At 48.4% G+C, this 22,784-nt stretch overlaps 1 protein-coding gene across 1 annotated transcript in view; it reads left to right on the top strand.

Annotated features, from left to right (window-relative positions):
• Nucleotides 1-21,482, top strand: part of SLC7A5 (solute carrier family 7 member 5) — a 59,389-nt gene extending 37,907 nt beyond the window's left edge. Inside the window, exons 3-10 of the mRNA XM_069085591.1 lie at nucleotides 4,610-4,715; nucleotides 6,616-6,660; nucleotides 8,905-9,028; nucleotides 9,861-9,964; nucleotides 10,319-10,415; nucleotides 12,183-12,332; nucleotides 15,365-15,542; nucleotides 16,038-21,482. Of these exons, the coding sequence (XP_068941692.1) occupies nucleotides 4,610-4,715; nucleotides 6,616-6,660; nucleotides 8,905-9,028; nucleotides 9,861-9,964; nucleotides 10,319-10,415; nucleotides 12,183-12,332; nucleotides 15,365-15,542; nucleotides 16,038-16,093 (860 nt within the window). The 3' untranslated portion in view covers nucleotides 16,094-21,482. The remainder of the gene's footprint in view (nucleotides 1-4,609; nucleotides 4,716-6,615; nucleotides 6,661-8,904; nucleotides 9,029-9,860; nucleotides 9,965-10,318; nucleotides 10,416-12,182; nucleotides 12,333-15,364; nucleotides 15,543-16,037) is intronic.
• Nucleotides 21,483-22,784: the final 1,302 nt, after the last annotated feature.

The raw sequence follows: 22,784 nt of genomic DNA on the forward strand, positions 1-22,784 counted from the left end.
TTTGGAGGGACCTTCCAGCCCTAGAACTGTGATCCCAATGGAATCCTTCAAGAAGACAACTAGCATGCCCCTGGGATTTTCAGTTTATAGGTCAAAGCTGGAAAGGATCCACCCTCCACAGAGTCTCACCCATCAGATTTGGCCTTGCCTGGTCACACGGCTGGGGAGTAGAATTCAAAGCCAGGGCTGTTGACTGTAGGACCGGTGCTTTTTCTATTGCAGACAGTGAGGTGATGGTACCTCCCAGAGTAGGCATATACCATCCGCATGAACAGGTTGCTGAGCCCTGATGGGGCTTACACCTTTGGGCCAGGGCTGACCCCCCTGCTCACTCCCCGGCAGTGCCTGGAGGGCGGGGGCGCTGGCTGGCTCCCACAGCAGCCTTGCCCTGAGTCAGAGCAGTCTGGACAGCGAGCTGAGCCCTCCTTGTTTGGAGGTAGTTAGGATAATCTTGCACATCCTTAGCACTCACAGGAGCTTTGGTGTCACATGGGGCAGGCATTCAGTAATTATTGTCGTCTTGTTTCCTTTTGTGCCCACTCCTGCTGTCTCTTGGGGCAAAGGAAGAGGCAGATCATCTGACTCAGAGACCTTGTCTGCTGTTGAATGTGCTATTCATTCTGCTGTCGTCATGCCCGTCTTCTTGACCAATATCTATCAGAATGAGTGACTTGTCTCTAGCCCCGCAGCACATCGGGCGCAAGGGCAAGTCCAGACTCCGAAGCTAGGGTTCTGTGCAGGACAACATGGTCCATGGCATCCCTCTTCTCTCTAGTGTGTTTTTTATTGATTGAATAAAGGAAAAATACTTGTTAAATGCCCTGGCCTGTGAGTGGTTTGCTTTTGTTATAAGAAGGGATGGGAGATAAGTGTGTCCTTTTACTTGGGGAGGGGGCAGCTTCATTCCTGAGGGCCTAGCCAGAGAGCCCTCAACCATAGGCTCACCCCAGTTGTTACACTAGGTCCTTGGTGAAGCCATGGAAGCTGGGTATTGCGGTGGATAAAGATCTGGACCTGGAATCAGGAAGACCTGAGTTCAAATGCAGCCCTCGCCACTTACTAGCTTGCCTCAGTTTCCTCATCTGTAAAATGGGGATAATAATAGAGCCTACCTCTGAGGACTAATGTGAAGATCAATGAGATACTTGTAAAGCACTTTGCAGATATAGCTATGGTGGTTGTCATTCACAGCTGGGAATTCGGGGCCCTCAGGTCTAGCTGTGTTCCTGCAGCATTCTTTGGGGTCTTCTCTCTGGCCCCCCTCCCTGAGGCACATAATGCCACTGCAGCCATGTCAGGTGACCCTAGAAGATAGGGAGCAGCAAGAAGCCACCAGCTTTGAGCCAGTCCGCCATGGCTCAGCCCAAGCCCTCTGCTTTTGGAAGGGTTGCTCCTCAGGGGCTTCTCCTTCCTCCAAGGCTCTAGCCCCAGAAGGACCACAGGTGGCCTCCTAATTAAAGCATCCACTCCCCAGATCCTCTCGACTGCACAGCTGCTGTTTCCTGACTGTGGACTGTGGGTCCTGAATCGCAGCAGGAAGAGCGTGTTAGGGGCCCTCATGGTTTGTTTTACAACAGGAAACAGCTTCGGTTACAGTCAAAGCCTGGTGCCATCCCCTTCCCCCAGGGTGCACGCTGAAGGCTCCTATGGCCAAAAAGCAAAGATGGTTTTTTTCCAGACCTGATCTTCACCTTTGATATGCTTGTCGCTGTCCTTGGGGCACCATTCATGCACAAGATTTGATGGTGATTCTCCTCTGTGTAACAGCCGAACGTGTCTTGATCTGACTTGTTAGGAAATGACTGAATGAAGTCAAGCATGTCAGATGGTTTGTTGTTGCAAGGGGCCACAAGAAATAACATGAGAATCAGCATAGGAGGATGCCCAGAGAGGCAGACCTGGTGCCCCATAGAACTCCCACATGCCGCTCCCACTGGATTACAGTGGGAAATGTCGAAATAATATGTTATAAAACACAGATGAGATTACATTTTAAAACAGTTGCTGCACAGCCCACAGGCATCCTCACATACCAATCAGTGACTGAGAAGTCTGGGGGTCTCTGTCCCCCTCTGCCATGTATTGGTTGTGGGACACTGAGCAAATCCCTCAGGCTCTCGGTCTCCCTGGCCACTGGCTCTGTGGGACTTGAGCATGGGCTCGTCTGCAGGCCCTGCACCAGGGAATCACCATGGGGATCTCATCCCAAGAAATGACAAAGCTCTATTTATTGGAATAAATGAAGCAATTCTAGGGAAGAGAGCACATAGACTTTGTAGCTAAATATTTTTACAATTTTTGTTAACATCTTTTTACCTAGTTTTTTTATCTCCAAAAATCTTTCTCGCCTCCCCAGAGAGCCATGAAACTGGAAATAAAATGTAGGAAAATGAGAGGGAAAGTTCAGCAAAACCAGTCAGCACTAATGTGTATGTGCAGGATTCTTCCCCCCCCCCACCCCATCTCAGCAAGAAGGAGGGGGCGTGTTTTATTAGGTCTCTTCTTGAAAGTCTAGACTGATTTGGCTTGTAATTGTTTACATGGCATTCAGCATGTTGTCCTTGTATGGTTTGCTTTCCTGGTTCTTCATACTTCATTCTGCATCAGTTCACTCAGGTCTTCCTCTGATTCTCTTATTCTTCATATTTATTGGCATTTATGGCGCAGCTATGTATTTTAAGACAAGTATATTTTAAAACAACATTGAAATAAATAAAATCCCAGGTTCAGAAATGTAGAAGCTATAATCTACCTTGGAGCCCCTCTCATTCCTTGCATTTTGTAGGTAAGAAGACCAAGGCCCAGGGTCAAACAAATGTCAGGGGTGGGATTTGAACCTAAGTTCTCTGCATCTGTGTGCTGATGGTGAATCCTGTGGCTTGAAGACCTCCTTTGCTTTTTCATAAGGTGGAAGTGATCCTGGGGGTCTTCAGAGGCTTGTGGGAATTAAAGCTAATAAGGGCCTGAGAGGTCCAGTCCACATCAACCATTTTATAGCTGAGGAAACTGAGGCTCAGAGAGGGAAGGAATGGGAGTCAGTCTAAAAATTAGCATGGAAGGGGCGACTAGGTGGTGCAGTGAATAGAGCACCGGCCCTGGAGTCAGGAGGACCTGAGTTCAAATCTGGCCTCAGACTCTGTTAAGAGTGTGACCTTGGGCAAGTCGCTTAATCCCAGTTGCCCTGCCCTCCCCTCTCCAAAAAGGAAGAAAAAAAAAAAGCATGGATTCTATGCTGTTTTACCCCATTCCCTCTTGAAGGTTATTCCAGTAAAGCCCAGACTGAAAGGCTGGGCTGCAAGATAGCCAGTCACTGTTTAGGGCCACAGCGGCTCATAGAGACTGTCTGCCCTGGAACTGGTGCCTGCTCTGTTTGTGGAGTGAACACCTAGGGGGCTAAAAGCACAGGCCTCCAAGTGACTTCACCTAAAGCCATGTTCTCTCAGGCCCCTACCAGCTCTACCTTTCCATGATCTCTCAGCATGTGTGGTCACTGGCAGGCAGAAAGTACCTTGTGCCCTTCTGTGGGGGACGCCGGTTCAGTGGATACTGTTTGTTAGTCTCTCTCTCTTAGCTAGTATTTAGACAACACTTTTAAGGTTTGCAGAGCACTTTACAAATACTTTATCATTTTATCCTCACAAGCTTCCTGGGAGGTCTGTGCTGTTATTATACCTGTTTTACAGATGAGGAAATTGAGGCAGACAGAGGTTACTTGCCCAGGGATCACATGGCTAGAAAATGTCTGAGGCTAGATGTGAACTCAGATCTTCCTGACTCCAGGTTTGCTGTTGTATCCACTGTTCTGTTTAGGTGCCTCTTAAATCAGCAGGACCCCTCTGATGTTCCCCTTGGGGATAAAGATGACATTAAAAGAGAATCCAGAGGAAATACCATTTACTGGCTCTTGCCTTTCGGCGAGTCAGTGTGTCTCCATTTCCTTGTCTGTCGAATGGGACCGTTCACACTGGGCTCTTATGAGAATGAAATGAAGCCAGAAGAGAAGGAGCTCTGGGTTTAGAGGACCTGGATTCAGGTCTTTGCTTTGCTCCTTGTCACCCCTTCTGCCGCTCCTTGTCTTGTGTGACCTTGGTGCTCACTTCCCTCCTCACTGCTAATGAAGAGGCTTGGATGACCTCTTTGGTCCCTCCCACTCTGGGTCCTGCAGTCTTGTCATAGCACAGCCACCCAGAAACAAGAGATGGGTGTTTGGAAGGAATCCGTATTACTCTGGCCAGCCTTCAGCACTGTTGTGCATCAGTGGTAATGCCATAGCCAGGTACTTGTACTACGAATGGCTGATGGGGTTTGCGTGACTTCATGTGTGTAGTTGATATCTATTGTTTGCCTTCTGAGCAGAAGGAAGGGAGAGAATTTGGGACTCAGAATTTTAAAAATGCGTGTTAAAAATTTTTTATGTGTAATTGGGAAATGCACAGCAAGATAAATAAAAATATATGTTAAAAAAAAAAGAATGAGCTGAAGAACCTATTCCAAGCTTTTGCTGGTCCCGACTAGAACTAACAAACCCCCGGGGGCTTGGTCCCGTGTCCTGTGAGAACTTGCTAATAATAATTCTGTCCCCTTCCCTTCACTTTGTTTCATTTTGCAGGTGAAGTCTCCAATCTGAGCCCCCAGTTATCATTCAAAGGCACCAATTTAGATGTGGGGAATATAGTGCTGGCGTTATATAGCGGCCTCTTTGCCTACGGTGGCTGGTAAGATGCTGGAGGGTCTTAATTTGCTTCCTGCAGAAGGTTCTAGTCAGTTTATAGTAAGACAGTGATTATGACCACTCATTGAAGTGATTGCTTTGTGGTCACTGGGCTGCTTTAGGACGTCCTTTCCTTCTGTCCCATAGGAAGGGCAGGGCTCTTCTGGGGTACAGGTACAAGTGTCTGAGCTGCCCCTCATGCCCATAGTTACCTGAATTCTGGATCAGGTCAGGCAGGGAAGCGAGAACATCTAGGTTTTTAAGAGGCTTCAGGAGACTGGAAGAATACTTGGTCAGTGAGGACTACCTGCAGGCCTGAACAGGAGCCCCTCATGGGGTGGGGGCCAGGAGCTCTTCTGGGAAAACACCTCCCAAGTGTCTATCCATACAGGAAAAGACCGACTAGTGCAGAGCAAAATGGAGAAGGTCTTCACTGGCCTGGTAGGCAGTCACGGGCTCTCCAGCCCAGCCACATCCCCTTTCAGATTTTATTTTCCATTTGCTGCTTCCACCGTCCCTGAGTTATCACTGTGATAGGAGCTCACGATATTCTGGTTTACAGATCATTTCTGCCACCTAGTAAGAAGCCTCTTTAACTCAGATATTTTAATACCTTCCCGTAGTTATTTAATCTAGCAAAGTTTCCAGAGACAGGACGGTTTGGGGGGTGGTGAAGCAGTTGTATCTCTAGGATGGTGTTAACACCTTTTTGTCCAGCTTGGAGACCAAAGAACGCAGGAGTAGATGGAGGAGACTGAGTCACGTTAATGGAATGACTCCATTTTTGTCTGATGTACCCTTTTACATCAGATAGGCCAGAATAAAATCCACATTCCAAAGACATAGACATGTAAACACTACCCTCTCCCTATAGTTGTTCAAGTTTCAGTCGTGTCCGACTCTTAATGACCCAGTTTGGGTTTTTTTTGGCAGAGACAATGGAGTAGTTTGCCATTCCCTTCTCCAGCTCGTTTTACAGATGAGAAACTGAGGCAAACAGGGTTAAGTGACTTGCCCAGGGTCACTCAACTAATAAGTGTTTGAGGCTGGGTTTGGGCTCAGGAAGCTAAGTGAGTCTTCAGGACTCTAGGCCCTGCACTGTGTACACTGTAGCGCCACCTAGCTTCCCTTCCCTCCAGTAGGCTCGATAATTGAGAGTTCCGTTCAGTAGAAAGAGAACAGAGAATTCTCATTGCTGACTGGATCATCACCAGGCTGGAATACTGCAGTGGCTTCTTTAAAAACAGTCTGTTGGGTGGCTGACCCCTGAGGACACTGTGACCTTGGTGCTGTGCCGAGCACTGGATCCCAGATCCAGGCCCATGCACTTGTGGATTCAGAGGTTGAAGGGTGAGCCTCTTAGGAGCAGGGACTGGACTGAGCTAGGTCTGGAGGGAGCACTAACCAGCTCTGGTTAATTAGTTCTTGCCTTTGGCCACCTTCATGCTGCTGCCAGATCAGAGCAAACACCCACCTTAGGTTTCTTAGTGCCCTACAAGGAGGTGACATTGGCTACTACCTCCATTCACTATGGCCTTAGGGGTTCTTGGATCACCCTACCCCAGTAGAGTCTTCCCTGATGTACATGGCCAATGCCTAACTTTGAAGTGGACTTTGAAGTGGACGAGCCCACCTTGTGGGCTATGACTCACCCCAGGGGATCCATTCCTCGGGCCTGGAAAGCTCTATCTCACAGTGGGAGCCCATGGAGCCAGGACAACAATCCAGGCCCTTGAGACCCTGGAGTCCATTTTCTCACTGAATCTGAGCCACAGAGGTGGTAGGAGGGATGTCTTCTGTGGCTGCTGCTTCTAGCCTATTCTCCTGTCTCCATTGACTTCATTGTTGGTTTTCTGAAGACTCCAGTGAGGGGAGATATTTAAACTCTGTCTTTTAAATTTCAGGAATTACTTGAATTTTGTCACGGAGGAGATGATAAACCCTTACAGGTATGTTCAGTGAATGGAGACATATGATGATGACTTTTATGAACCATAAAACAGTCTGGGCGTCTCTGAAAATGAGCCCAAGGTTCAGGCATTTGGGCTTAGCTCTGTGTGTGATGGGACTTTGTAGGATTCTGTCTCCAGTCAGATAAAAGAAAACTTTCTAAACCCCATACTAAAACACTTCAGTTCTCCTTTTCTCGTAAGAATCAGTTGTACAAAGCACAAAGAGCTTTGGATTCTTGTCACCACTATGCCAGAGTCTTGGTGGGCATTCACAGCTGGCATTCACCTGCTAACGTAAGGTTTGCAAGATGCTTTACAACCACTCGAGACATAGGTGCTGCTACTCATTCCATTTCACAGACAGACAAACTGAGGCAGACAGAGGTGAAAGACGTACCCAGGGTCACCTCGCTTAGTGAGCTCAGGCCCTCCTGAGTCCAGGCTTGGTGCTCTGTGCACTGTGTTGCCCCCTGAAATCACTACCCCTCTCTGGGCCTCTGTTTCTGCATCCATAAAATGAGGGGGTTGGATCAGACAGCTCTTAATTTGTGATCCCATGATTGCCACTGACCTTCTATTTTGAGTGCAAGGCTGAGCAGATAGGGCCCAGGGCCCAAGGATGGGACCTCACTTCCTGGTCTGTCCTTGAAAGGAGCTCTGTCCCACCCTGTTAACATTTGGTGGAGAATCCTAAGAAGGACTGTGCTCTTAGAGCCTGCAGGACCTGCTAGGTCCTCAAGGCCAGCCCCTCCCCCATACATTTTAGAAATGCTGGGGCAGAGGGACTTGCTTGGGATCACACACTAAGCAGGGGCTCCAGGGCTTTAAGCCCATGTCCTTGGGCTTCATGTCCAATGTTGATTGTCGTGTGTATGACAAACAGCAGTTTGCCAGAGATGTGCTGAGTGCCAGGCCTGGGGCTGGAACCCAGGGCAGTGCCCAGTCAGATGCTCTTTCCCTTATATCCCATTGCCTCCTGGCATCGGAATGAACCATCACAGCTCATTTCATTCCTCCCTTTAATGAGCTTTACCTCCCATGTCATGTCAGTTGCTTGGTAAGTTCTCAGAGTTGGTGCTGCAGTGACCCTGACCGGCTCATCCATTCAACATGCATTTACAAAGTGCCCGCTGTGTGCCAGGGTCTGGGCTACATCCCGGGCATGCCACACTCTGCCCTTCCGTGGGTTATGGTCTCCTGAGGGGGGCACAAGCGAACATTTCTGTAGCAGCTTAGGGTTTACAAAGCACTACGTGCATCTCATTTAAGCCCCATAACCACTCTGAGCTAAGGGCCATCATTATACTCATTTTATAGAGGAGGAAACTGAGGCCCAGAGGTGTGGGGCACACGGCAGTAAGTGGCCAAGGCTGGATTTAGGCCCCTGGCTTCCAGACTCTGAGTACACATAGTCCCTTCCCATTCAGGTCAGTTAGTTTCAGCAGCAGCGAGTGGGAGGACTGGTTATCATCCCCATGGGACCCTGCATCCTGCTTTGAAGGTGCTCTGGCCACTTCCAGAACCGCAGGTCCTAGGCAGGAGCGGTCTTCTACCTCATCTTTATTAAACCCTTCACTAAAGGTAGGGACTTTCTGGCACCTCTCCTCAGGCCAGGACCAAGGACCAGAGATGTTTGTCCTGGGGAAGACCTGTTATTTCTTTATGTGAGGTAATCTCTGGACAGTATGGCCCCTCTCTAAGTAGAGAGCCTTAGATTTGTGACTTCTGTGCTCCTCCGCTGGCCCCACCCCTCCAGTGTCCTCCATGAGGAGACCAAAGGTAAAATGACTTATTTAATTCCAAATGTCATTGATGAACAAAGCAAACTGGAGAGTTGAGGGAGAGGTCGGTACAGTAGAGTTTGCTGCAGGCTGGCCCCTGGCTGCGATGCTGGGTAAGACCAGAGGTGGGCACTGGCAGCCATTGGAGGGTGGGATCTTAATGGGGAGGGGGGTGTAGTGTGGAGCCTCCAGGTTATTCTCAGTGTCACTTCTTGTCTGTTACTGTAGACTTCACATGGGTGTGGGTAGATTCCTCAGAATCGCCATCACTAACCATTTCTTAATATCACTTTTATTCTCAAAACAATCTAGCAAGTAAGTGTAGTAGTGTATAAGTCACCCCCATTCTGCAGAAGAGGAACCAGGTTCATGTGTACTCCCAGGCCCTTGGGGCCTCCTCCTGGCTTAGCTGACCTGCCAGACTCCTGCCACTCATGGGACCGTGTTCTTCTTATTCCAGAAACTTGCCCCTGGCCATCATCATTTCCCTTCCTCTGGTCACCTTAGTGTACGTCCTGACAAACCTGGCTTACTTCACCACCTTGTCCACTGAGCAGATGCTGAGTTCAGAAGCTGTGGCTGTGGTACGTCCCTCATTCCTTTTCCTAGTTCTGATGGGCAAGGTGTCCTCAGGTGGATTGGGCAGCTGGCACAGGAACAGAGGATTGAATCGGCTTTTCTTAAGGAGCATTATCTTTGGAGATCAGTGGCCTAGCAGCCGAGGGGTCTGGTAAATGTAGTAAAGGTGGTGTCCTCCCCATCTCGGGTCCTTTACACTGTTCATGGAGACAGCTGAGCGGTTAACCTTTTGTGGCTAGATAGCACTGGGGAGGGGGTCACCTTGGGCCTTCAGAGTTGTGACATGTCTTCCTTCCTCCTCTTCCTCCCTGCTGACTCGGGCAGCATCCAGAAGGGAAGGTGAATTCCCCTGAACTTGGCCCCCCTTCTGAGGCCTTGTCCTGCCTGCATTTGTGACCCTCACTTCATAAGCAGGTTTGAACATGTCCTTCTGCTCGGACAGCTCTGAAGTCTTTCTTCAGTGGGTTCAACATGTTGCTTGCATTACCATTGGCCTGACAAGAAGGAGGCGGAGGAGCCCTGGGGAGATCTCTCCACCATACTGGTGGTGCCTTCCCAGTGAGTTCTCTGGCCTGCCAAGTGGCTTGTGTACAGTGAGCTTCTCTTACCTCGTTTTCATACATGCTAGTGACCTCCTTCTGAATTAGAGCTGGCAGAGGTTGGAAAGCTCTTGCTTGAGGACTTTATGTTTCAGTAAAAAGTGAATCACAGGTCATTTCCCCATTTTACAGATGGAGATGATCTATCTCCATGCTTTTTCTCACGGCAGTCACTTGCCTATGTGACCTTGAGCCCTTGCGGGATGCAGCCTCCTCATCACAAATTCTGTGTTTGCAGGACTTTGGAAACTATCACCTGGGTGTCATGTCCTGGATCATCCCGGTCTTCGTGGGCTTGTCGTGCTTTGGATCAGTCAATGGTTCCCTTTTCACCTCCTCCAGGTAGTCCTCTGGCCTTTCCACAGAGTCGGTCAGTGTTCTCAGGGCTTCGGAGCCAGATGACCTTCCCAGGAGAGAGGCCAGACACTGTCAGGGTGCAGACAGTGGCCGTGCTGGGGCCTAGCGAAGGAGGATGAGAGCTGGGGCCAAGACCTTGGGAAGGGGGGTGGGCACAGCCGGGCTGACCTTTGCCACGCGTCTTCGCTGGGACTTTCTGAATGTCTTTTGCTCTCTGGGTTCTGTCTTGTGCCTGCAGTAGCACAAATATCTAAATACTCCTGGGGGGATCGGTCACATTCCTGTGAGGGGCCTCACCAGAATGGGGAGAAAAAAGCCTGACTCTGCTCTTGCCTGCAGGTTGTTTTTTGTAGGTTCCAGAGAGGGCCACCTGCCTTCTATACTTTCCATGATCCACCCCAAGAACCTGACTCCCGTGCCATCCCTCGTCTTCACGGTAAGCCCTCCACAGGTCCTGCTTCTGCCACGGTTAGGAGCACAGCTAGCTGTGGCTTGGAGGGAAGCTACCTGCAGAGAACAGCGACCTGCTTGTACCTTGTGAGCTGGGAGGGACCTCAGACCATCCCCTCCAGGAGTTCTCCCCTCCTTCCGTCCCTGTGTCCCTTCCCATACCCCAGTCCATGTGAAAGGAAATAGAAGGATTAGTTTCAATAACAGTATACCTATTGGGGGGGCAGCTAGGTGGCACAGTAAATAGAGAGCACCGGCCCTGGAGTCAGGAGGACCTGAGTCCAAATCCGGCCTCAGACACTTAACACAAAACTAGCTGTGTGACCTTGGACAAGTCACTTAGCCCCCATTGTCTTGCCTTCCCCCCTCAAAAAAAAAAACATACCTGTTTACCAAATATGCCCGTTCTCCTCTTGATGCATTTCCTGCCTCTCCATGTTGGGGACTCCTGATCCAGGTCCAAGCCTTTATTTTAAACAAATGAGCATCAGAGGCCACCCCAGGAGAGGGAGTGGTTTGCTCAGGGTCAATAAGCAGAGCTCAGAATTGGGCCCTTTCCGCTGATAGGCACACAGCAATGACAGGATGTTAGCTCTGGAAGGGACCTCAGAGAGCACTGGTTTACACCAAATCCAGAAGAATCTGTTAAGTGCCAGACACTGTGCTAAGTGCTGAAATTACAAAGTGAGACATGTACAGATGAGATAAAGACAGGATCCACTGGAGGGAATCTCCAAGGGAAGGCTTCTTGTAGGAGGTGGGAACCTCAGCTGATTCTCATAGGGAGCCAGGGAAGCCAGGAGGGAGAGCATGCCAGGCATGGGGCACTGCCAGGGAATGTGCCTGGAGGTGGGAAACAGTACAGCCCCTAGGGAGAAAGTGACTTCTAGAGACACATTATGGTGGGATGGCAGGGCCAGAGCCCAAGTCTTGGACTCCAAATCCAGGGTCGTTCCCATCACAAATAACTTAGCCAAAAGCCCTCCTGTGGCTTTGTCAGTCTTTCCTGGGGACCCCCAGGCCAGTGGTTCCCATTTAGAGCGCTAGGGGCTCACAGAGGCTGTACAAGAATGATCTCGGTTGATCCACACAAATGCCCTGGGAGGTCCATGTCCTTGTTGTCTCAGATTTACAGATGAGGAAACCTGGGCTCAGAGCAGCTGTTAATGCCTCTCCTGGCATGGGCTGGGCCCAGGGCAAGACTTGAACCCAGGTCCTCATGTTTCTCATGAATGAGATGCTATTTGAGGCACCATGATGAGCTCTGGGCATATACAGAAAAGTGAGCAGTGACCCCTGGTCTCGAGGAAGTCCCTGTCTAATGGGGGAGACATAGATGAGACAGAGACAGGATGGATGAGAGAATCGGTGGCAGGGGCTGGGGGAGGAGAATCAGGAAAGGCTCCTTGCAGAAGGGCAGGATTTAGCTGAGATTTGGACCCAAAGAAACCTATGAAAACAGGAAATTTTTGAAAGTTTCTTTAGAGAAGACCAGAAGAGAACATTTTCTTCTTTCCCAAGGTTGCTGGATAACCAAAATAGCATTAATTTTACCAGTGTGCTTCCTAGGATAAGCTCATCTCCCTCACAGACACGCACCCCTTTTCCCTAACATGTTTGGTTTCTCCTTCGCGATGAAGCTCGGTCTCTTAAGCTGGTGTCAGTCTAACTCAGAACAAGGGCCATAAATCATGATCCCGCCGTGCCTGCACCTGCGGGCGTGCTCATCCCTCTTCTGTCTTGTGCCCTGCAGTGTGCCATGACCCTGCTCTATGCCTTCTCCAATGACATCTTCTCCGTCATCAACTTCTTCAGTTTCTTCAACTGGCTTTGTGTGGCCCTGGCCATCATCGGGATGATATGGCTGCGCTTTAAGAAACCAGAATTGCCCAGACCCATAAAGGTGAGAGATGCGATTGTTTCTTAGGACTGTTCCTCCCTGGCTCAGAGAGGTTTCCTTTCTGTTTGGGAAGGACCTGGAGCTGTGTAGTTCCAACTCCATTGCCCAGCAGGGTTTCTGATTTTTCTGCAAATTATTCAGCAAGTCCACACTGAATGTCTTTTTTTTTTTTAAAGCAATCGGGGTTAAGTAACTTGCTCAAGGTTACCTGGCCAGTTATTTCTGGGTGTGGTGCTAAGTGTCTGAGCCCAGATTCGATCCCCAGGTTATCCTGACACTGGAGCCAGTGCTCTTACTCTCTGGGCTACCTGGCCGCCCCTCTGAATGTCTTCTTACCAAGGGAAAAGCCAAAGGGGACCTGTCCCCACCATGTCTCCACAGTGTAGCAGCACCTTGCTTTATCTAGATTATGGTTTTCTAATTTGTTGGGGAATGGCTTTTGGCTTCCTATGAATCTGTTTCCCTGGGTAGTTGTCCCTAAGTGAAAGGTTGTGTTGTACTCTTGTCTGGGCTTATGCAAAAAGGCCAGGCCACATGGCGAAGTTAACACAATACCTGGAGCCCTCGATGAGCTTTGTGGGAATGAAGCAGGCAGTAAGCAGTTCTTCCCTGGGCACTTGGAAAGAAGTCCCTGGTGCCCATCCAATTCTTAATTGGCAGGTCCCACCTCACAGTGTGCATTCATAAGCTGCCTCTGCCTTGTTGGCGGACTGAGCAAAGAAGTTAAGAGTTTCCTTGGGCACCAGGTCACATCGACCACTTGCCTTTGATATGTGTTCCCTCCAAGTCAAGGCTGAGACTACTTTGTAGAGGGTAGAACATGGAGACTAATTATCTTTGGCCATCCTGCCCTTGGCTTCTTAGGAAGCCTTGGAAAGGACAGGCCTTCTCTCCCTCCCATCCACCCCTCCTTTCTCTTTTTATTTTGCCATTGGATTTGAAAATACTGGCTAAAGAATAGACCTGTAGGCCAGCATTCCAAGAAGAGTCTGACCTGCTCACTAGGCTCCAGGGGCTGTGTGTGTCTTTGGGGGAGATGCCCAGTTAACATCAGAGGTGGTTCTCATTGGCTACTGTTTAAGGGCACAGCTCAGCTGTCTTCTTCAGAGACTCTTGCCCTGGTTCCCCTAGAAAAGACTGAATCATTTCCTATCCACCCTCATCAAGGTTTGACCAGGTTATTACCAGGTCTTTCCAACTGCTGCTTTTGGCCCCAGATCTCTCCATTGTGGTAAATACATTGCCCTGCTGGCATTTTACCCTGGTGGTATTTACCCTGCTGCCTTGAAGGCTTCAGAGGGAGAGGGGGAAGCCCATGGAAAACCAGCTGTAAGGGATGCCCTTCATAGGTAGGACTTCTAGCCTGGTGTCCATCTGCTACACACAACTCAGGCCAGGGAAGAGAGAATATCCCAATTTGGAGGGCTGGCTGAGAAACATCTGCCTGCCTAGCTGAATTCCGTAGGCTGTGCTAGGGCACAGTGCAGGGAGAGGGGGCCAAATAAGGGAAGCTCGTTTAGCAGAGATCCTGCACCTTACAAACACTGGGTACGTCCCAGGTCTCTGTTCCTATTTGTTTAAGTTAGATATCCAAGTTGTACCAACATTGCCTGTGTGCTTGGGAATCTGTTCCATCCACACTGGAAGCAATGGACTTGTTTAGATTCCGGTTCCACTTGCTGGGGACAAGCCTGCAGACCTTTGGGGATTCCCCCCTCCCCCGACTCTTTATGGTCCTCTTCTGGCCTCTAAAGTGGCACACTGACACCCTCCCACCAACCTCCCCCGCCTCCAAAGTGGCACACTGACGCCCTCCCGCCAACCTCCCCCGCCTCCAAAGTGGCACACTGACGCCCTCCCACCAACCACCCCTGCCATGTTTCCCTCCTTTTGGTCCTGTGTTACTCTGGCCTCCCAGAATACCCAGGAAGAGGTTCTTCCTGAGAAGTCTTGAAGACATCCCAGAATCCCATATTTTTAGCTTATGATGGGATAATCCAAATGAATTCTCCATAAGCATTGGAACTGGTCACAGGAACAGAGGCTGTAGGGCCTCCTCTTGGACTGACCTAGACCTGCCCCCCAGACAATGGATGGTGGAGATGAGACTGAGCATCCCTTTGGATGGCTTTGATTTGGAGTTGTATCCCCAAGGGGAGGGCAGATGTTCCACTGGGTGAATCATTTATGGAGTCCCAGGAGGTGGGGAAATTCCTTCAGGGTCAAGAACACCTGCCTACGGTTGCCTAGTCATGCTTAGTAGCCAAGTAGAGCCTAGACTTCCCGACTCTCAACTCTGTCCAGTGTTTGATACTCTCAGGTCTATGGCCAGCCCTGAATGTGGAAATGGGGATGCCTCCTTAAGGTGCTGTTTCACAGCCCTTTCCTGGGGAGCTTCCTCAGCCCTCATAGTCCTCCTCCTCAGCAGACTCTGGGGACATCAGCACCAGAACCTGAGAATACAGCTTCTAGGTCATGTCCAGTGAGGGCAGCAGATTCTCCATTGAAGATGAGCTTTTCTGGCCTAAAGAAGTATTTACTCTCAAGGAGCACTTGTGGGCTTAATTTGCTGATTGCTCATTGAGGAGCTCTTTTTTACTTGCCTACTTTCTGCCAGCAAGTGAGGGAGCCAAGTGGCTCAGTGGAGAGAACCCTGGACCTGTAATCGGAAAGGCCTGAGTTCATCTCTGGCCTCAGGCACTCATTAGCTGTGTGACCCTGGGCAAGTCAATTCCCTGCTCTCTTCTCGGTTTCTTCATCTGTAAAATGGGAATCAAAAGAGCACCTCTCTCCCAGGGTTGTTAGGATCCAGTGAGATGCTGAATCCTGACGCATAGCACAGTGCCAGGCCCAGGGCAGGGATTTAGTTTAAAAGTGTGTGTGTGGGAGTCTGTTAACTTGTGGGTCTCCCTGAGACGTTGGGGAGCTCGGTGCCTCTGTGCTTAGCCCAGTGAGCAGGGCACAAAAGATGCCGGACACATGCTTTCTCTCAGCTCTTTCCCCTGGACACTTAGGCCTGTCCCCTCTGTCCTCAGGTGAACCTCATCCTTCCTGTCTTCTTCATCCTGGCCTGCCTGTTCCTGATCGTTGTCTCTTTCTGGAAGACTCCGGTGGAGTGCGCCATCGGCTTCGTCATCATCCTCACGGGGATTCCTATCTACTTTTTTGGTGTCTGGTGGCAGAACAAGCCTAAGTGGCTGCTTCAGGGCATTTGTGAGTAACTGCACCCTGCCTCTGGTGACAAGCTGGGCCTGTGCTTGGGGAGACCTGAGTTCAAATCCAACCTCAGACATTTACTAACTGTATGAACCTGGCCATGTTACTTAGCTGCTGCCTGCCTTAGTTTCCTTAACTGTAAGATGGGGGAGAATAACAGCACTGACTTTGCAGGATTTTTGTGAGGATCAAAGGATATAATGTTTAGAACAAGTGCTTAGTGCGCAGTACCTGGCTCGGGGTAGGCACCTGCTCCTCCCTGGTCTTCCTCCGGTCTTCCCTTCCCTCTCCATTGTTGGTATTAAGGCTGTTAGACATGCCAGAGTGCTCAGTGCACTGTACGCACAGATGTCTCGTAGGCTGACCTGGCTGCTCACCCTTTGAGTATGGATGTCTTTGAAGGTGGGGATGATTTTTACCTCCCGTCAGACTAGTGGTCTGCACCCACCCATGTCTTTCCACTTACCCTGATTTCTTTTTCTTCCCAAACAGTCAGCACGACAGTCCTGTGCCAGAAGCTCATGGAGGTGGTTCCGCAAGAGTCCTGAGTATAGTGACCCCTTGAGACCCACCCGCCCCCCCCTTCAGAAGAACAGACAAGTGAGCCCAGCAATGTCCATTCCCTGAGCCCGTCCTCCCGAGGCCTGGATAGAGCCACCGTGCCAGCCTCCTCTCTTCCTCTGCTCAAGCCCGGCAGCTGAGGGTGCTTTGAATGACAAATCCACGGTACAAACGAATCTCTCCTGGATACCTCCTCAGGAACCCCAGAGGGGGCAGGGAACAAGTTGCTGAATTAGGCATCAAGACTTTGGATTTGTGACTGAAAGCTAGATGTTATTTGGGGGAGTTTTTTGCTTTCCTTTGTTTTATTTTATTTTAACTTAAGGTTCAGTCTAGTAGATGTTGGCGATACGATTTCTTTTTACAAGTGAGAATATTATTTTTTCAATGCTGCCGACTGTAGCCACGTACCTCTGGATGGCACCGACAAGCTAGCTCTGGCCCAAGCAGCACTCCTTCGTCGACCCTTCTCCAGGGGTCTGGTCACTTTGGAGAAGGGGGTCTTCCAAAGGGCACAAGTGGACAGAACTACTGAGACTTGTACAATGTTGATTTTAAATGGGGGCTTGCACTGATTCCCACTGAGAGTCCGCTTCTGCTCCTCATTCTGTGTTACCGCACAATGATTCTGGGTTGTTGGTTTGTGTTTTTTAAGTTGTCATAAATGGAGCTAGTTCAAACTGAACCCCTGGATTTTCATTTTTACCTTAAAGACTGGAGGTAGTTTCTACTCACTGGTTGGTTTCCCTCCCCAAAGAGCAAAACTAAATGAATAAGCTGCCCATTGTATTTGTAGAGTGAGAGTAGGTGCTTCGATAGATTTCAGTGAGTTTAACCCACTCAGAGAAAGCTCCTTACCTACTTTACTGATCTTACAGTGTGCCAGAGAAAGGGCAGGAGCCCCCAGGACCCTGGGGTTGGAGGTCCAGAGAGGCTTAGGGCCAAGCCCAGCAGCTCTCATGCCCGTCCTTTTCTCCCCAAGGCCTCGGGCCATTCCTGGAGCCTGGTCCGGTACAATCACACATACAAGTTCATGTATATGTGCCAGCTCAAGCCAAGGAGGATCCGGGTGCCTTTCCCATTGAGAGTGAGGCATTCAAGGCTCAGAACAGACAAGACTGCAGCTGTTACATGGTCCTGAATCTTAGCCTGGAACAGTGGTCTACAGAACAATGAACTGCGCACCCTGCCGGCTTGGCCACAGGCAAGACAGCTGAGCGTGGTGCGTTTTTAGGCCAGATTAGTTAGGGATAAAGGGCGCTCACTCCAGAGCTGAGGCTAAGAGTATCTCCTGTTTTTCAGGAGAGGGCTGAAAGGAGCAGGTTTTCGATAGTGCCCACTTAGTTCAGAGCCTTCTGCCCTGCTTCCTTCTCAGGGAGGGCCGCCATCTTGTCTGCCAGCCCAAGCCATCCTAAACTGGCTGTTGGCAATTTATCCACACCCACTGGACATCAGTTACCTGTCTTTATGCTGCTTTGAAGTGAAAAAAAGATTACCATTACAACCCACATCATGTGGACGTAGTTTTTCCCCCGCCCATGACCATATTCATCTTGATTATACCTAGGAAACGTCTGTCATACATTTCCCCAACCTAATAGGGTCTTCTCACATGAGCAGATCTTTTTAACCTTTCCTTGAAACCTGTATGCTTGAAGAGTTAGGAACTCACAGAATGAGAAAACTGACCTTTTATATTGAAATTGCCCTCTTTTCATGATATTCTGTAAATAGAAGACAGTCCTGGGGCTGAGAAAGGGAAAGTGCAGCCTGGGGACTTACCACCTTGTTCTAGAACTCTGGCCATTTGAATAGAGCTTTAGCTTTAGATAAAAAGGGTAGGCAAAGATCTTTGTGCCACCAGAAGCCCCAGTGGTCCAAAGAACTGACCTTTGGAGAGCATCCCAGGCAAGTTGTATTGACGCTGAATTGAGCTAAATTTGTCAGTGGGGGAAACTCATCCAGTTGTGACTGGGAAAAGGACATGGGGGGAAGCGTTGATGGATTGGTAAGAACCAGCCCCAGGCAGCCACATGGTAGAGAGCCTTAGAAGGGCCTGGAAGTGGCAGGTGGCTAATAGACAGTCAACCAGATTGGGTTTGAGAGAAAGCCTGCTTTGATATGTCTTATTCTTAGTTGAGCAATCCAGAGGATTAAGTGGGTACACAGCAGGCAGAGTGGGTGGTAACCCTGTGGCTAAGATTATTGCAAAGAGGCTGCTTCCAGGCCACAGGTAACACCTACTCAGCAACACATGGTGCCTGGCCAATTCATGACTCTCAGACCTGTGCTTTAGGGCGTAAGCATTGTAAACAGTCTCAAGCAAGTTAGAGGTGACATCCCAAGACCAAGAAGCTCCATCTTGTATCGAATTCCCCATAGAGAGGCATTTGCCTGCGTCTGGTAGAGTTAGTGTAGTATAATGGGTAAAGGTGGACCTAGAACCAGGAACCATGAATTCAAATCTCCCTCCACATTAGTGACCTTGGGCAGCTAATTAAACCTCAGTCACCCTCCGTTTCCCCATCTGCAAAATGGGGATTATAAAGCCTATCGTGCAGAATTGTTAGGATCCAATGGATTAATGAGCGAATGAGTTATTTTGTGAACCTCAAAGTGCTTTCTTTCTGTATCCTCTATCATTTATCTGTCATTAATATGTATCATCTGTCTATAGCACCTGTCACTTGTGTATTTCATCCATTTGTTTTTATTATTCATTGTCCATCATTTATCATCTTTAGCCATCTTTCTTTTTATTTTTCAAGTATTGGACACCTGTTTATTTCCTCCTCCTCAAAACATAGCCATCTTTCTAATTATCCCAGCTCTTCTGTTTTATTTTGTTTTTTCCCTGGCTGGTCATTAAAGGAATTGAGAAAGATTCACATCTCAGGGAGAGACAAGGTACAAGGAAAGATTCAGAGTATAAGTCACATTTTGGGCTGTATTTGGAAGGTTTGTGGGAAGGAGAGGGTCTGGAGAATTTTCCTAGAAAAGTGATATTTGAGCCTGACCCCAACACGTGCTGTTGACGTTCAGGAGTGGTTTGGAAGGGCATTATAAAGACCTAGGCTGGAAAGTGGTATATGATGAGCCTTCTGAAGATGAGTAATTCTCTGTATTACCTCAGGTAATACCTGTTTCTTTGGGCCTCAGTTTCCTAATCTGCAGAGTAAAAACTGGTACTTTCTAACATGTGGTGATTCCAAACTTAAAATTAAAAAGTGCCCCTTTAGCAAACAGCCTTTTGGTAGGCAAGCTCCTGCCACATTAAGTGATTTTGATGACAACAGTTCCACGTCCTGATCATGAGTGAAGAGAGGCCACAGTGTGATCTAGGAGGTTCCCTCCCTCCTGGATGTACCAGCGATGCAGTGAGTGGATTCATCCTGGGAGGTCCTAGCAGGATGTGTGGTGAGCACAGCACACAGTGTTTGCTGACAGTATCTGCACGGCCTCAGTTTCAGTACGTGACATTCTGATGAACATTGACACATCAACAGAGACCAATCACTGAGCACAAAGGGTCTCCATGAGCCAGGGGGCATTCTAGACCAAGTTCTAAAGGAGGTGTGAAGTAAAAGAGTTCTCTGAGGTAAATTAATAGCCAGATTTGGCCAACACCAGCATCCATATGCCGAGCTAAAGCTACCCCTGGACCTCTTCAATGAGGAAACAGATGGGCATTGTCAATGCAGTCAATGGAAACTGGGTGTGTTGGTGACCATAGTTCCTGAAAGGTCAAGTAGGGCTTGGGATAGAGGGGAAAAAAGGTCAGCTGTAGAGTATAGAGTTCTTGGGTACTTGTGTTTGAACGTGACTTCCAAGACCTTGTTACTGCTGATCCCTTTCCCCTCAAATACTCCGATGAGAAGGTGTTGATACCTGCCCACACTTCCTAAGTGTTCCCTTTACACCTTAAGAAGATGGTATTTCTGTAGTATTTCCAGTTCATGAAGTAGGGCATTGTGGGCTTTTAAGTAGTCATGTTCAGTGGCATTTTAAAATGTGGTTTTGATTCCGCTACGGACAGGCAGCAGTGGGGGAGGTGGGGAGGGGACGGGTGGGTAGTAGTAGAAACACCAGATCTGGAGTCCCAGTTTTATCACTTGTTTGTTGTGCAATCCCAAGTGTCTAACTTTTCCAGGCCTGACTTCCATAATCTGTCACATGAGGAATTGGTGCTTAAAGACCTCAAAAGGCTCATCTAGTCTCATGTATCATAAGATAAACAGGCCAGTTTCCTAAAGCAAGGCACTAGATTCACAATGTGGTTGGAAGGGACTTCAGAGACCAGCTAGTCTAGTCTTTACAATTTGGGGAAACCAAGCAATAAAATTATTTGAGATCCCATAGCCGAAAATGCCCGGAGGCTTTGGTTCCCAGCCTACCCTATGCCTTCTCTAATTTTGGGTGATGAATGACTATATAGGGTTGAGAAATATATAAAAGGCCCAGAGTGTGCCCATTTTTTTGCCTACATGCCAGTAGAGAGCTCCCCACCATTTTTGCAGTCCTTCACCAATGGGATAATTTTCTCTCCAATTTTAGAGGCTCAGCCATCTTATTCGTTAGGAGCCAAAATGCATTTACTGTTTTATGTTATTGAAAATGGGAATATTTGGAACTTTAGTCCCAGGGTAGATCCCTTCCAACAAGGGTTTGTCAAACTACCTTGTTTTGAAAGATACTGCTAAGACCCTTCATTCCCTGACCCCACACTTGGGGCCTTACTATGCCCTCATAGTTTAATGGGGAAATGGAATGAGAAACCAGGGATCCAGAAAGCTTTCTCATAGTGTTAAATGGCCATCCCCAAAGAGGCTCCATTCTGAATTGGTCTTCTCCCAGGAAGCCCCAGGACCCTTGAAAACGCCCTCTACTCTTTCCTTGGTTCTAACTACTGTTAAATATAATTTTTGAAAAGCAACTTTGGAAGCGGAGGAGGGATGATGATTGCCCAATAAGTAAGCTCTCTTTTTTGAATGTTTCCTTGAAGAAAAAAAAAGTACTGTCAACAAGTATCTTGGGGACTTGTTTTATGGTTGCTGATTAAAAAAAAACAATCTAAAGTAGCTATTATGCATTTGGCTAAGCCTTGTCCCTTTTTCTGATGTTTTGCAAATTTAACGATGCTGTAGGACTCTATTTTTAAAGAACAGACCTGTTAGCCATGATTTACATACATGTTTCTTTAATATATTTGTATTCCTGTTGTCTTTAGCTTTTCTTAAGGTTGGCATTAGCCAGCAGCCTAACCATTTCTACTTTGAAAACAACATGGTTTTTGATTCAATTCTCTTGTTAACCAGTCTGTTACGTGTGGACGGTTTTGTTTCTGTTTTGTTTTTTAACATAAAAATTAGCAAAGGAGCCTGTCTATATTTCTAATGCCACTGCTGTGGGTCTGATCTTTGTTGTTGTGCTCTTTCCTTTTCTGGGGGAGGGGATGTGGGTGGGTTCCGGTCCTTCTTCCCCACATCTGCCACTCCCACTGATCTGCAAAGCTTCAGAAGAGCCTCTGGCACCAGTGACCTCCCTCTCTTGCAAATGTTTGGCAAATCTACCATGACTGTGTGACTTGAGTCCAACAGGTGGATTCTTTATCAGGAAAGTGATCCTGGGGTTAGCCCTTGAAGAAAAGGGGACCTCCAGTCATATGAGGAGCCCCCTTTCAAGTGCTTCTGAGAGCCAGTGGGAAACAGGTCCCTTTGACCTTTTGATTGGTCTTTTTTTTTTTTTAAAGCATTTATGAAGTGCCTTCTAAGGGTCAGGCACTGGGAACCAAAATAAGAAAATGATACCATCCCTGCCCTCTTGGAGCTTACATTCTCGCAACAAGATCACATGAATGATATCCAGGAACCAAGACAAACTGATAGTCTAACAGAGATCTCTCCCAAATAGGCCAAAGTTAATTAGACCCCCTTGTTCGGAGTTTGAATGGTAGGACTGAAGGTGGGGGGATTGCCTACTCCAGGCATGTGTGTATCACTGCTGGGGTTTCCCTGCCTCCCACCATAATTCCCTCACTACCTCAGTTCCCAATCTTGTAGCCTTCATGAGAAGGCTTCTCTGCCTTATACTTTCATGTTTATTCCCAGGCTTTTGGATTCTACAGCTTTAGAATTAACATGTTCTGAAAGAGAGGACCCGACCCTGGTTTGAATCTTGGCCTCAGTGGTTCTCAGTTTCTCTAATAGTAAAATGAAAGGGTTGGAATAGATAAGCTTTTGAGGTCTCTTCCCAGTTGTAAATCCTATGACCCTAGGAAGGGACCACGGTATTTACCTATTAGTTTTCATGCTGCCCTCAGTCCAACCTTGCCTCTTAAGTTTATCATCTCTGTGGCCTTGGGTGGATCCCAACCTCCCTGGGCCTCAGTTTCCCTGTCTGTGAAATGTGGAGGTTGAACTGGATAATCTCAGAGGTCTTCCAGCTCTAGATAGAGTATTCTAAATTCCCTCACTCCTTTAACACATACAAACATGGCCCTTCCCGATTCTAAACAGGGACAAATTTCTTGTCTGGAGCCTTTCCTGGAACTCTTGATAGCATGGAATCTGGAGACCCCATATCCCCCACTATTACACCGTTTGCTAAGTTCAAACTTGCATGTTCATCCACTTAGAACTCCTGGTACCGCCACCCACACATTCCCACCCAGCCAAGGGA

This window comes from Petaurus breviceps, unplaced genomic scaffold (genome assembly GCF_028583685.1).
Source record: "Petaurus breviceps papuanus isolate PSGF00001 unplaced genomic scaffold, PetGlider_PUasm1.0 176, whole genome shotgun sequence".
Taxonomy (NCBI): Eukaryota; Metazoa; Chordata; class Mammalia; order Diprotodontia; family Petauridae; genus Petaurus; species Petaurus breviceps.